The 14,957-nt window shown below is 44.3% G+C and overlaps 1 protein-coding gene across 2 annotated transcripts in view; it reads right to left on the bottom strand.

Moving 5' to 3' along the window:
* Positions 1-14,094, bottom strand: part of GRAMD2A (GRAM domain containing 2A) — a 35,306-nt gene extending 21,212 nt beyond the window's left edge. The window contains exon 1 of one of the 2 annotated variants that reach the window (XM_079914561.1): positions 14,003-14,094. In XM_079914561.1, the coding sequence (XP_079770687.1) occupies positions 14,003-14,043 (41 nt within the window). In that variant the 5' untranslated portion in view covers positions 14,044-14,094. Of the gene's footprint in view, positions 1-11,570; positions 11,690-14,002 lie in introns of those variants that run through there. The other variant, XM_079914562.1, reaches the window with a different exon arrangement.
* Between the last annotated feature and the right edge of the window lie 863 nt (positions 14,095-14,957).

The following is a 14,957-nucleotide window of genomic DNA, read 5'->3' as shown; positions in this document are numbered from 1 at the left end:
ACCGCAAAAAAAAAAAAAAAAAAAACTATGGGGGGTAGGGCTTCCCTGGTGGCGCAGTGGTTGAGAGTCCGCCTGCCGATGCAGGGGACACGGGTTCGTGCCCCGGTCCGGGAAGATCCCACGTGCCGTGGAGCGGCTGGGCCCGTGAGCCATGGCCGCTGAGCCTGCGCGTCCGGAGCCTGTGCTCCGCAACGGGAGAGGCCACAGCGGAGAGAGGCCCGCGTACCGCAAAAAACAAACAAACAAACAAACAAAACAACTATGGGGGGGCCTTTTGCGCTGCAGAAATGGAGTCGGAGACTCTAGATATAGCTGCTTACCCCCGCAACTGGTTTCTTCTGGGGACTTTGGGCCCCCAGATTTTGATATCTGATTTCAGTATATACAGGAATTGGCTTTTTCTGGAAAATGTATGTGAAAGTGCGATTTTAATATCCATCACTTTTATACTTATATGAAAGTCCATGAATAAAGTAGTTTATAGTAAAAAAAAAAAAGAAAGAAAAGAAGAAAAGCTATGAGGAGCCAATGAAGGGATTTTAAAGGGAAATACACTGTCAACTTTGTACGTTAAAGAGTACGGAGCAGCGTCTGTTTGAGCTGGCACCCCTGGGCGTGGTCACAGATCACTCTAATACATAGATTTATTTCAAAGTCATCCAAAGGGTGTGGGGCAGGGGGAGCACAGGATGAGTACTGATGAAATAGGGACAACCTGATGTCGGTGGTTATTGTAGTTGGTGGTGATGAATACATGGGGGTCCCTCCTACAACTCTCCTCCTCTTTTGTATATATTTAGAATTTTCCATGGAGACAGACCAGTTAGGAGACTGTATTCCAGCAGAGAGATGAGGTCTCAGACTTGGTGGCAGTGGTGGTGATGGAGGTTGAGGGATAGATTCACAATATATATTTCCAAGCAGAACCAACCTGGACTTGGTGATCAACTGGATGTGGGGCATAAGGTAAGAAGTGTCAAACCTGACTCTAGATTTCTGGATTGCAAGCAGGATACTGCTGTGTTTTGCTGAGACAAAAGAGGGGAAAATATACTGGAAAAAGAACATATTTGAAGGAAACAATCATGAGTTCCGTCTTAAACATGTGTGAGAAACATTTAAGTGGAGATATCCAGTTACATATGAGTAAGGAGCTCAGAAGAAAGGTCCAGGCTGAAGGGATACATTTCTGAGTTATTGGCCCATGGTTGGGTACAGGAGCTAGGAAGATCCCCCAGGGAAAGTGGGTACATAAAGAAGAGAAGCTATCGAGAAGGGTGCCAAGACCGATTCAACAGGGGAGAGAATAGTCTTTTCAACGAATGGTGCAGGGACAACTAGACATCCACGTGCAAAAGAATTAAGTTGGATCCCTATCTCACACCATGTACAAAAAATAACTCAAAAGTGTGAGAGCTAAGACTCTTAGAAGAAATCATATGTGTAAATCTTTGTTTGATTAGGCAATGGTCTCCTAAGCTATGACACCAAAAGCACAAGAAACAATAGATAAATCGAACTTCATCAAAATTAGAAGATTTTGTGCTGCTAATGATATTGAGAAGGTGAAAAGGAAACTCATAGAATGAGAGAAAATATTTGTAAATCATACATCTGATAAGGGACTAGTATCTAGAATATATGAAAAACTCTTATGACCTTGCAGATGTCATGCTAAGTGAAAAAAGTCAGTCACAAAAATATAAATGCTGTATGACTCCGCCTATGTGAAGTACCTAGAGTAGTCAGATTCATAGAAACAGAAAGTAGAATGGTGGTTGCCAGGGGCTGGAGGAGGGGGGCGGAATGGAGAGTTATTTAACGGGTATAGAGTTTCAGCTTTGCAAGGTGAAAAAGTTCTGGAGATTGGTTGCACAACAATATGAATACGTATATTTAACATTACTGAACTGTACAAATGAACTTAGAAATGGTTACGATGGTAAATTTTATGTTATGTGTTTTTCTTAACCACAATTAAAATCTTTTTAAAGAACTCAACACTGAAAAATAAAAAGACAAATAATCCAACTAAAAATGGGCAAATGTTTAAATAAACATCTTTCCAAAGAAGATATCAGATGACCAATAAGTACACAAAAAGATGCTCAACATCATTAGTCATCAGGGAAATACAAATCAAAACCACAATGTGATACCACTTCACACCCCCCGAGAGACTGTAATTCATATCAGGTGCTGGTGAGGATAAGGAGAAACTGGAGCCCTCACACATTGCTGGTGGGATTGTAAATTGGTGCAACTGCTTTGGAAAACAGTTTGGTGGTTACTCAAATGGTTAAACGTTTACTATATGATGCAGCAATTCTACTCCTAGGTACATATACCCAAGAAAACTGAAAATATATGTGCACACAAAATCTTGTACAAGAATGCTCATAGCAAAGGGAACCCTCCTACGCTGTTGATGGGAATGTAAACTGGTACAGCCACTATGGAAAACAGTATGGAGGTTCCTCAGAAAACTAAAAATAGAATTCCCATATGATCCAGCAATCCCACTCCTGGGCATATATTCAGACAAAACTACAATTCAAAAAGACACATGCGCCCCTATGTTCATAGCAGCACTATTTATAATAGCCAAGACATGGAAACAAGCTAAATGTCCATCAACAGATGAATGGGTAAAGATGTGGTACATATACACAATGGAATATTACTCAGCCACAAAAAAGAATGAAATAATACCACTTGCAGTAACATGGATGGACCTGGAGATTATCATACTATGTGAAATCAGAAGTAGAAAGACAGGTACCGTATGATATCACTCATATGTGCAGTCTAAAATATGACACAAATGAACTTCTCTGTGAGACAGACTCACAGTCATAGAGAATAGACCTGTGATTGCTAAGGGGGAAGGGGGTGGAGGAGGGATGGATTGGGAGTTTGGGATTAGCAGGTGCAAACTATTATATATAGAATGGATAAACAACAAGGTCCTACTGTAGAGCACAGGGAACTATATTCAATATCCTGTGACAAAACATAATGGAAAAGAATATTAAAAAGAATGTATATGTATGTATAACTGAACCACTTTGCTGTACAGCAGAAATTAACACAACATTGTAAATCAACTATACTTCAGTTTTTTAAAGTTTTTTAAAAAAGGAATGCTCATAGAATTATGATATTTATTACCATAATAGCCAAAAAATGGAAACAACCCAAATACCCAACTGATGAATGGATAAACAAAATGTGGTATACCCATACAGTGGAACATAATTCAGCCATACAAAGGAATGAAGTACTGATACATATTACAACATGAATGGACCTGAAAAACATTATGCTAAATGAAAAGCCAGTTACAAAAGACCACATATCGTATGATTCCACGTACAGGAAATGTCCAGAATTGGCAAATCCAGAGACAGAAAGTAGATTAGTAGTTGCCAGGGGTTGGAGGGAAGGGGAAATGGGAAGTGACTAATGCACATAGAGTTTCTTTTGGAGGTGATGAAACTGTTCCAGAATTAGACAGTGATGATGGTTGCACAACTTTGTGAATACAGTAAAAGCCACTGAACGGCACACTTTAAAAGGATGAATTTTATGGTGTGTGAATTATATCTCCACTAGGAGGATGGGGAAGAGGGAGGGGAAGGAGAGTAGCCTGGGACCTCAAGAATTACAGCACTTAAAGACTGTGTGGGGCTTCCCTGGTGGCACAGTGGTTGAGAGTCCGCCTGCCGATGTAGGGGACATGGGTTCGTGCCCCGGTCCGGGAGAATCCCACATGCCGCGGAGCGGCTGGGCCCGTGAGCCATGGCCACTGGGCCTGCGCGTCCGGAGCCTGTGCTCCGCAACGGGAGAGGCCACAGCAGTGAGAGGCCCGCGTACCGCAAAAAAAAAAAAAAAAAAAAACAACAAACAACCAGGTGTATAGGTTGTCATGGAAGCCGAAAGAGTACTTCAAAAAGGAGGAATGGGAAAGCAGTGAAGTTTGCTGAGAGGCCAAACAGCGGGAGGACTGGAAGGCAGTCTAAGTAACTTTAGCAACAAGGAGGGGATCTGCAGCCTTAGCCAGGACCGTTTTGGTGCCCTACTGGGGGTCTGAATCCAGACTCGGGTGCTAAAGGCCTGCCCCTCCTTTCTCTCTCCCACGCTGCTGACTGCATCCCAGGGACGGACTGTGAGGAGAGGCGTCTGAGCACAAGTGAGGATGCTGCCGAGCACAGCCGGCAGCCCAGGACACCGGCCAGCTCAGCGCCCCACCAACCTCGGATCCTGCCTTCCTCCCAGTGAAAGACCACGGAGATTCTGGGGGATGGGACTGTACCTCCCTCTCCTGATTCCCTGGGCGGGGTGTCCACAGTCGGGGAGGGAGTGGGTGCTGCCCTTGCCCGCAGCTTCCCCGCCTGGTCCAGCCTTCCCCAGCCATCCTCACCTGACGCTCCTCACCCCTGGCGCATCTCTGCCGCAGCCCGCGAACCACAAGTCCATTTTCTGCGCCAGCCCCTGGAAGGGCTGGAGAGCCCAGCGCCACCCGGCGCCGAGAGGGCAGCCACACCCAGAATTCCAGCACCGCAGGGCCCCGCGCCAGCCCGCCCGGCCCTGCCCTGCCCACCCCTTGGCGGGGGCCGATGCGTCTGTAAGCGGAAGAGCAAAAGCTTGCGTAGACTGGAGGGCTATTGGAAAAACAGCAACCATGCCGACACCTCTGCTCCCTGGAAAGGGAGCCCGCACCCCTTCCGGGACCCAAACCTGGTATTGGCCCGGATTTGGGACGTCCCAGGAGGGTCCAGCTCCGCGCCCTGCCACAGGCTTCTGCTACCGGGCTCTCCCAAGCCGTGCTCGTCTAAGGGTTCGGATTCCCGGGTGATGACCTACTCTTAAAGAGCTTACTGGGTCCTGGTACCTCTCCCTCCAGGGAGAACCCCAGATTGTCCAACTGGTGGAAACCCCCTAGGAATGCCTGCTCTCGCCACTGTTATTCAACATTGTTCTGGAAGTTCTAGCCATTGCACAAAAGCACGAAAAAGAAATCCAAGGTTCATACGTTATTGGGGCTGGCCAAATTGTTGGTTCGGGTTTCCTACCGTCCTACCAAAAACCCGAACTTTTTGGCCACCCCAATAAAAAGCAATGATTATTGTTTGAAAGATGGTAACATAAACTAACTAGGGGATACGTCATCAACTGGAAAAATCATAAGAAAGTGGCCCAGATATTCTTATATTTGGGCCATGGGCTAGGCAGAGCTGTGATAAGGATAGACACACAATACACTCTCATGGAGTTAATTGTTATTCTAGTGGTTACAAGATCAATATAAAAATCAATAGTTTCTCAGTAGACCTGCAATAAACAGTTAGAAAATATATTTGGGGAAATGATTCTATTCATATGGCAATACATGTAAGTTACCCAAGAATAAACTCTTAAAATGTAGAGCAATTTATGAGAAGAAAATCACAGACATTTTTTAAATGACACGAAAGAAGCCTTGAATAAATGGAGAGAGAAACTCTGCTCCTGAGTGGGAAGATTGAAAGTTCTAAAGAAGCGAATTTATCCCAAATGTCATGCAAGGGCTTTGCCCTACCAGATGTCAGAATAAACTACAAAGCTGGAGCAATTAAAATACTTACTAGTTTAGGAAAAGATGAATAGATCAATAGAATATAAGGGGAGTTTAGAAGATGATCTATGGGCATCTGAGAATTTAGTATATAAGAAAGAAGCTGTTTCAAATAAGTAAGGAAAGAACAGATTGACCAATAAATGTTCTTGGGGCAACTGGCTACCTCACACCATTCACAAAAATAAATCCCAGGTAGATTAAACATCCAAATATTTTCTAAGCCAATAAAAAACTAAAATAAAATAGAAGAGAATATTAACATACCGAGAAAGGTCTTCCTAAGCAAGATATAAAACCTAGAACACATAAAAGATTTAATTGCATAAAAATTAAAAACCTTTGTACATCAAAATTCAAACTGGCAGGGGGCTTCCCTGGTGGTCCAGTGGTTAAGACTCTGCACTTCCACTGCAGGGACATGGGTTCCATCCCTGGTCAGGGAACTAAGATCCCACATACCACAATGTGGTCAAAATAAATAAATTAATTAAAATTTAAAAGGTGATGTAAACAACAAAGGATTGGTGTTTTTAAATGATAATGACTCGTCCAAGTCAGAAAGAAAAAGGTAAACAATCTAATAGAAAAGTGGGTAAAGAATATGAACAGGTAAGTCACAAAAAAAGAAATATCTCTATTACCTATCTTACTGGTAAACACTAAAAAAATTATAGTGCTCAATATTACAGGATGTGGAAAATAAGCATTCTTATTTTCCATGATGAGACTTAAAACTTAGTTAACATTTCTAACATATATCAAATTATTTAAGAAATGTAAATCCTTTGATCCTACAACTCCATTTCATGGAACTTGGTATAAGGAAATAAATGGACAAGTAGGCAAAAATTTATATTCCTTTAGTTAACAAGTATGAAGGAAAAGGTGGAAATACCAAAATAATATTTTATCAATATAACAGAGTCCTATGCAATTGACTAAAAGACTAGAGTATAGCTGCATGTGCTAATATGGAAAAAAGTCCAAAATATGTTGTTTAGTGAAAAGTACATATAAGTAACCAAGATATAACCCATTTATAAAATTAAAAGTTCTATATCAAACAACAGTGATTATATCTCAGGGAAGAATTCATTCTCAATAGTTTCTGTTTTGTTTGAACTTATTATAACAGGGTGTAATACTTTTAAAATCAACAAAAATAATAAAGATATTTAAAAATAAAATAGAAGGGATATTTTTACTTATTAAATTTCAAAGGCTTAAAAGTTTAATAACATCTACTGTTGATCAACATGTTGCTGAATGGGCAGTCTCACACACCCCTGTGTGAGAGGGCAGTGTGTGAAAACGTACATACATTTGTATGTAGATACTCAACAGACCCACAAATTCCACTTCTAACAATTTATTCTTAGGAAATAACTGAACACAAATTTAAATGTATAAGAATGTGCACTGAAGTGTAGTTCACTACACTTGTAGAAGAGGAAAAAAACAATAGGGCATGAACAAATTATGGTTTATTCGAAGAATGAAAGGCTATGTAACTATTAAAATGATATTTATCATTATTTTTTAAAACTTATTCAAAATAAGTCTACCACAAAGGATAGCATTATAGAACATTGGAAAAAACATTATATAGAACAGCATGTATTATAAAATATATTGGGAAGGATGCTCACCAAAATTCTAACATTATTTTCCTCCTTGAGTTGGGATTGCAGGTGTTTTTCTTCTTTATAATTTTCTGTAGTATACTTTGCCTAAATTTTACGATCACAATAAACTATTTTCATTTGGTGAGAGAATGAAAAAAAAGGAGAAAGACACAGAAAGAAAGAAACTTGTTCCAAAGGCACAGCAATGTTAACTAATAGACACTTCTTAAATTCCAAATTTCTAAAACATGCTTCTTACATGAAAACCCTCAGAATCCAACAGAAAAAGAAACCTTGATTTTAAAAATGAACTTTGCCAAATTCCCACATGTGATAAAACTGTACAAAACTAAACACACACACACACACACACACACACACACAAATGAATGCATGTGAAACTGGTGAAATCTGAATAAGGTCAAAGGGATTATATCAATGTCAATTTTCTGGTTGTGCTATTGTTGTGCAGGATATTACCACTGGGAAAAACTGGGGGAAATGTACACGAGATCTTTGTATTATTTCACACAATTGCATGTGAATCTACAATTATCTAAAGATTAAAAAGTTTATTTTTAAAAAATGAACTTTGCACCTTGAATAGTAAAAAAAGACCAAGCTTTTCTTACAGCTGGGTCTGAATCATCAGAGAGACCTGGTCTCAGATTCTCAAAACTGGAGGAACTGCAGGGAAACTCATTTTTGGTGAGCATCTACTGTGTACCAGGCCATTACACAGCCTGAGAATCTTTGAAGTAGGCCAGATGTGACTCTGTTTTATAGAGAAGAGAGGGAGGCTCAGAGCCAGTAGTAACTCAGCAGTAACTTGTGGAGCAAGGATTTGAATCCAGGTCTTTCTGAAAGCTCAGGCTCTTCCTATTATTATATCACAGTAACTACGTAACCGAGAATAACTTAAAAGGGGGGAATAAAACAACCTTACTCAGTGTTATCCATATCAAGGAACTTAGTGTAAGGAAGTAAATATTCAAGTGGGTGAAAAAAGGGTAAAGTTGCAATTAGGCACAAGACATTTCAAAACGTGCGCCTACATGTAACTGTGATCTATCAGGTATGTCACTGAAGTTCTGATTATTAGAAAGTTCTTTCCAACACCCAGATGGACCTCTCTCTATCTACTGATCCTTCACCAAAGAACAAACTTTTGACATCATGTTCCTTTCTTGATAAAACCAGATCTTCACTGCTGGTGTGACCAGTGCAGAGTCTCTGCAATGACTACTCCTAATCTCTCTTCTCCTGGATCTGATACTGCAAGACCCATTAGCTTTCCCATCTGCTGCTCTTACATGGGGCCAACTGGTTATTTCCAGTCCTCCCAAGTCTTCCTCCAACATTATGGACCCCAGTTGACAGTCTAATGGACCGTGGAATCCAGGCAAGGGTTGCAGGGAAGGTCTGTGAACTCCTGGAATTTGGGGCAAAACTGTTGTGTCTAAACAAAGGAACATGTCTCCGGAAAGAGAATATTTCACTTTCATTAGATTTTTTTTTTTTTTTTAAATGGGCAGGACTGTAAGACTCTATTTACAAAAACAGACAATGGGCAGGATTTGGCCTGCTGACCACAGTTTGCCAATTCCTGCGGGCTTCAATTCTCATTATGTAAAATAAAAGAGAGAGAGAGAGAGATTATTAAAAGAACTGCCAAGTATAATTTAAAGTTTCTTCATGGATACATGTATGTGTATGGCTGAGTCCCTCTGCTGTGCTATATTTTTAATATAGCCTATGACTCCCAAAATGATAGGAAATACAACTTTAATTTGATCAGCAATCAAATGGGTTTAAAAGATAAACTTCAAAACTGATGACTTTAAAAAAAATAAATACTCAGCTAGCAATGAACACCCCTGGTGCTTAGATTATGGTCATGCAATTTCCCAAAAGGGAACCAGTGTTCCTTAGAGAAATGGCTGATTCCAGATTTGGGGCAGGAAATACACAAATGGGCCTAAAATATCTAATCATACCAGAAAGCAAGGAAGCCATCAAAGACTGTGGTGGGGGCTTCCCTGGTGGCGCAGTGGTTGAGAGTCCGCCTGCCGATGCAGGGGACGCGGGTTCGTGCCCCGGTCCAGGAGGATCCCACATGCCGCGGAGCGGCTAGGCCCGTGAGCCATGGCCGCTGAGCCTGCGTGTCCGGAGCCTGTGCTCCGCAACGGGAGAGGCCTCAACAGTGAGAGGCCCACATACCGCAAAAAAAAATAAAAAAAGACTGTGGTGATGGCACAAGTATTCAGGAGCCAACCTGAAGATAGAGCAAGATGGGACAATTTGAGCATCAATAAGAATAATGTCTACAGTGCGCTAAAACACATCAAATATGTTTAAATCCATGAGATCATAATAATACCAAAATGACTCATTGGTCACCTTTGGTGATTACTAGAGACCCATCTCATTATTTTGAAAACCTGTAAATAAAAGGAAAGAGCTGAGGATTTATTCTCCCTTTCTAGTATTGGGGTAACCAAATAGTTGAAGAAGGGACATTTCTCTTATAGAAATATTCAAGCTAATAAATAATGAAAGAGTGATAGAATTGGAGTAATACCATTTTGCAATCCCTAATGAAATAATGGGTTTACATGAAATAATCATCAATGGCTGTTAACATGCCCCAAAGAGAAATAACCAGACCTTATGTGTTTCCTCAAGTGTTCAGTACCTCCTGAATCTGATCAATGTCTAGATCCAGCTGCCAATCTATAGGAAATACAGGAGTCAGAGGAACATTTTTAAACAGCACCAGCAAATAAGTTGCAAGGAAAAAAGAAGAAATAGAAGGGGAATTTATACATTACAAGAGACTACTAGAGACACAGATATATAGATTCAGTGTTTCAGCCAATTGTATAAAACTCATTTGGAGCCTTATAAAAGTTTTTAAAATGGCACAAAAACATTTACTAGATGATGTGGGAACTTTGCCGACTAGCTACCTGATGATTTTAAGAAGTTATTGTTATTTTTCAGGTGTGAAAATGGTATTGTAGTTATATTTTTAAAAGACCTTATCTTTTATAGGTACACACTGAAATAACTGTGGGTGAAATAATATATCTTAGATTTGCTTCAAAATAATCCAGGAGGGAGGGAGAAGGGAGGCCCGTGACTTGATAATTGTTGAAGCTGGGTGATGGGCACATGCTGCTTATTATACTACTCTTCTTGTGTATGTGTTTGAAATTCTCCACAACGAAAAGAGGTAACAATTAAATATATAAACACTTCCAACTTGTTTGGTAATCAAAGAAGCCCAGTATGAATATGAATATCGATTCTGAGGTATTGTCACTAGGTTATTTCAAAACAAAATTGTTGAATAGTCCTTCAAATTCAAAAATTATTTAAAATATAACATTTTGTGTGGCCCTGGTGATTATGGGCAAGTTTCAAATAATTTGATTAATGTTAACATAAATTAGAAATATTTAATTTTTTTTCTTTACACGAGTGAGAAAAACATTCTTACAACCAGTCACAGCTGTTTGCTCAGACATCCCACCCATGCTGCTGTTCTGACCCTAAGCCACCAACGATGACCCCAAGACACCAGTGAAATGAAATACCAGGATGATTTTGACAATTATTTAATATACCATGATGTGCCAGGTCAAAACGTCAGAAGGAAAAGCAATTTGTATTTGATTTAAACTAATTCTTTATATGCTTTTTAGTCCATATTTTTTTGAGGGTGAAATAGATTAGGATAGCTTTATTACTTTGCCAGGCAAAGGGGGACACGGCAGGCTCCTGCCTCGAAAAATTATGTTTTCCCCTTTAGTTCATAGTTTTAAAAAATAGTCCCAGCCAAAACCAACGTCCTATTTAAAAATTAACAATGTGATTTTCTAGTGGTTTTAAACATCATCTGAGGAAACTCTGACTTAGGACAAGGACTTAAAGATCGGCTCAACCTCCACAGGTTATTAAAACACTCCAGCCCTAAATTATGACCAGGCATTTGTAAACTAATGAAAATGTGTAGTTGTCGTGGGGAGAAGGGAGACACCAGCCTGCCCCGCGGAGGCTTATATTCGTGGGAACAGTGCCTTCCTTCACGCTGTAGCTGGCAGGGACTCCCTGGGGAGGCAGGTACTTCTTAATTACAAAGGAAGCTCCGTTCCCGGGGGGCTTCTGCCCTCCCCCTCCTCCTTCCTTTCCTACGTTAGTAAACAGCAGGGGAATTAATCAAAGCTTCAAAGGTTGGTGATAACATGTGGTGACAGACTGGTGCCCTGTGGCCCAGGTGAATAGCAGCACAGTGGCCAAGATTGACTTCTTGCCAAACTTACCCTTGCATAAGAGATGGCTGCAGAATTGGGGGGAATTATTTTCACTTCTCAGGAAAGGAGAAAAGCAAATTATTTTCTGGTGTCCGGACTCAGACACTCGACACCAAAGTGGAATGCTGCATGGGTCTCGACTTCATGGGCTTTCCATAGGTAGTCATAGCAACGAAGTAATTAGGTAAAGAGATAAAATACCTTCAGAAACCAAGGGGGAAACAGGCTACTTAGCAGAGTCACTGAATGGCTGCATGGAGAAGGCCTTTAAGGAGCCTACAATCCAATCTCCTTACCTTATGACGGCAAAGCAGGCCCAGAGAGGGGACTTGTCCCAGGTCACAGCAAAATAGGAACTTCTTATGAGACAGGCTCTTTATGCTGGTCTGATAAGTATGGTATGTGGCATTCAAGGGCCAAAGCCACGACTTAACCAGGTTAAGGACTAGGGGGGCCCACCCAAGCACAGGCACGTGGAGGAGGTTCAGGGAGGCTGGCTGGCATAGCCCATCTTGAGTACTGCTGACCTCAGCCTCAGGGGGTCATCCTAGGTGGATGGGTTGGCACACAGATCCTTCTGGTCTGCACTAAGGCTTTGAAGACTCGCCTAAGCTCAGAAATTTCAAAGCAACCAGTAACAACAAGGCATGGATAGGACCTGGGCTGTCCCCTCTAGGCTATTCAGAAAATTCTCCCAAAGGCAAGTCAGGAAGGAGAACTTGGATTTGGCCCCAGCAGAAATGCTCCTGGAAACTCAGGAGCAGCTTCTGTCAGCTTCTGCGCTGACATGATGCGCTCTAGATCTGCCCATTTGCCCCAGAGATGTGCACTGCTTAACTGGTCCTGTCAAACCATAACCTCAGACCTGAGAGTGTCTGTCAGCATGCTCAGAGGACTGCGGAAGGAGCATACTGGCCCCCTCACTGCAGGATGGGAAGGACACCCTCTATGCCACCTCTCCCTGCAACCCCATAAGTCTTCGCTCTGAAAGGAACCGGACTTCAGAGCCAGCTAGGGGGTGTACACTGGGGCAAAGCCGTCACGGATTGTCGGGACATTCTCTCATTCCCTAGGAGCCTGATTCCTGCAAGGATGAGTGGGGCAAGCAAAGCAAAGAAGGGCAAATGCCAGTGGGGTAGGGCCTCACCAGCCTCTTTGAAGACAGGACAGAGGGAGCCCTTAAACATTCCACCAGGGGGCTTCCCTGGTGGCGCAGTAGTTGAGAATCTGCCTGCTAATGCAGGGGACACAGGTTCGAGCCCTGGTCTGGGAGGATCCCACATGCCGTGGAGCAACTAGGCCCGTGAGCCACAACTACTGAGCCTGCGCGTCTGGAGCCTGTGCTCTAAAAAGAGAGGCCGCGATAGTGAGAGGCCCGCGCACCGCGATGAAGAGTGGCCCCCGCTTGCCACAGCTAGAGAAAGCCCTCGCACAGAAACGAAGACCCAACACAGCAAAAATAAATAAATTAAAAAACTCCTACCCCCAACATCTTCTTAAAAAAACAAACAAACAAACAAAAACATTCCACCAGTTCCATGTACTTGTGTGGACTGGGCACTGAGCTCACACCACATTCACCCTATCTGCCCCAGTGCTAGATGGCCAGCCTTCAGAGCTCAGGCTGTGGGCTTTGGGACTGGGGCAAGGGCAGGAACTTACAGCTTCATCCACTGGCTCTGCCTTCCACAAATAATCCTACCTGCAGGGCCCCAAGACTTCATGGGGCAGAGGCCACAATTCTTGGTGCCACCTGAAATATCACCTCCTGCCTGCCCTGCCTCCCTGCCCCTTGCCCCTTGCCCAGCTGCAAGAACTTTCCTTCCTCCGAGGGTTACTGTGGAACAGATCTCGAGGCTGAGACTGGCCCCAGCCTGTCCGACGGCGAAGGGCCTGAGGGATGGGTGCGGCCGAGTCGTCCTGGGACAGCTCCAGGCTGCCTCCCGGGCAACCAAGCGCCGCTACAGACCCGTTTGGAAGAGAGAGGCTGACCCTTTCGGGGGCCAGAAGGGAAGCGCCAGCCCTCGGGTTGGGGGCAGTCAGGACTGGGGGTCGATATGGCTGGGGAATGAATGAATGAATGCCCAGCGACGGCGGCGGAGGAGGGTGATGGACCACGGGAAGTATCCCGAGGTGGGGGGGGGGTGCCCTCCACCTCCCTGATACCGCCTGGATGTCCCTCATCCGACAGGTTCGAACCCCTCGCGCGAAGCGCCTACAGCCTGACATCCTGCCCCAGCGCGAACACCTCTTAGCCCGGGAAGCGCCAGGGCCCGCGCAGCGCAGCTCTGGAGTGAAGCCCGCATTCCGGAGGGCCAGGAAGCGCCTGCCCCGCGGGTAGAACGCGCCGAGGCGCAGCGGCCTCCGGGTCCCGCCGGGCAGCGTCCCTTCGAGTTCGCCCCTGGGCCCTGGAGCCCGGTCCGCGGGTCGCAGCCCCTTACCTGCCCGCCTTGGCGGCCTCGCCCGGGCTCAGAGCAGTCATCGCGGAGCCTCCAGCGAGCGCCGGGGACCGCGCCGCACGACCGAATGCCCACTCCCGACCGCCTCGGATGACACGCCCCCTACCGCCTATTGGCTGCTCGCACGGGACGGGCGCAGCCCATTGGTTGTTCCTCCCTCTCTCCAGATCCAGGTGGGGCCCCGAGCTCTGCTCGGATCCTATCCCGGAGGACGGCCTGGGTCTGCACGCTCTGCCCTTCCCAGCGAGGGCCTTGGGTGCCTGCTCCAGGTTCTCCCTCTTTAGCCATTTAGTCTCGGAGCCCGAAGCCCTTTGCAGAAACCCATCCCTCCCAAAACCTCCCAACGCTAAGCTCCAAGGCAGTTTCAATTTCTCTCCACACCAGAGAAGTTAGGACATGAGTAGGGAACACCAGTGCGAAATTTGAACAGCTCCGGAGCTGTAATGATTTCATGCGCTTTCCCGAGTTGGGGACTTTTCAGTGCCTCCCCAGGCAAAAATCTTTTGGAGGTGTCTGGAAAGGGACTGCAGATGGCCAGAAATCGAGTAGCAAAGCACAGGCAGAAGAGCTCAGTGTGACAATGAACCTGGCCTCTGGGCTCCTTCCCTCTTATCCCCACCAGGAAAGGCTTGGTCCTTCAGAGTGGTCAGGAGAGAGGAAAGGTGCAAGCCAGATTTAGTTCCATTCCCAACCCTCTCCCCCTTCCTTGACCCTGCTCTATCATGGAGAGAGGACATTCGAAAACAGAAGAGGCACAAAGGGAGCCCAGGGTTCCACAAATATTCTGGAAACTGGGAGCAGAACTTGGTCTCATATCAAGGGCCTCTACTGCAGGAAGACCTAAGGCGGAGGGGCAGGACAAGGGCCACTTCACTCCTGGTTTACCCATGAGCAGGAGGGAGGGGGCCTTGTTGCTGCCTTCTCCAATCTTTGGTCC

Source organism: Stenella coeruleoalba (assembly GCF_951394435.1).
Source record: "Stenella coeruleoalba genome assembly, chromosome: 2".
Lineage (NCBI taxonomy): Eukaryota > Metazoa > Chordata > Mammalia > Artiodactyla > Delphinidae > Stenella > Stenella coeruleoalba.
This window is presented reverse-complemented; position numbering and strand designations above follow the sequence as displayed.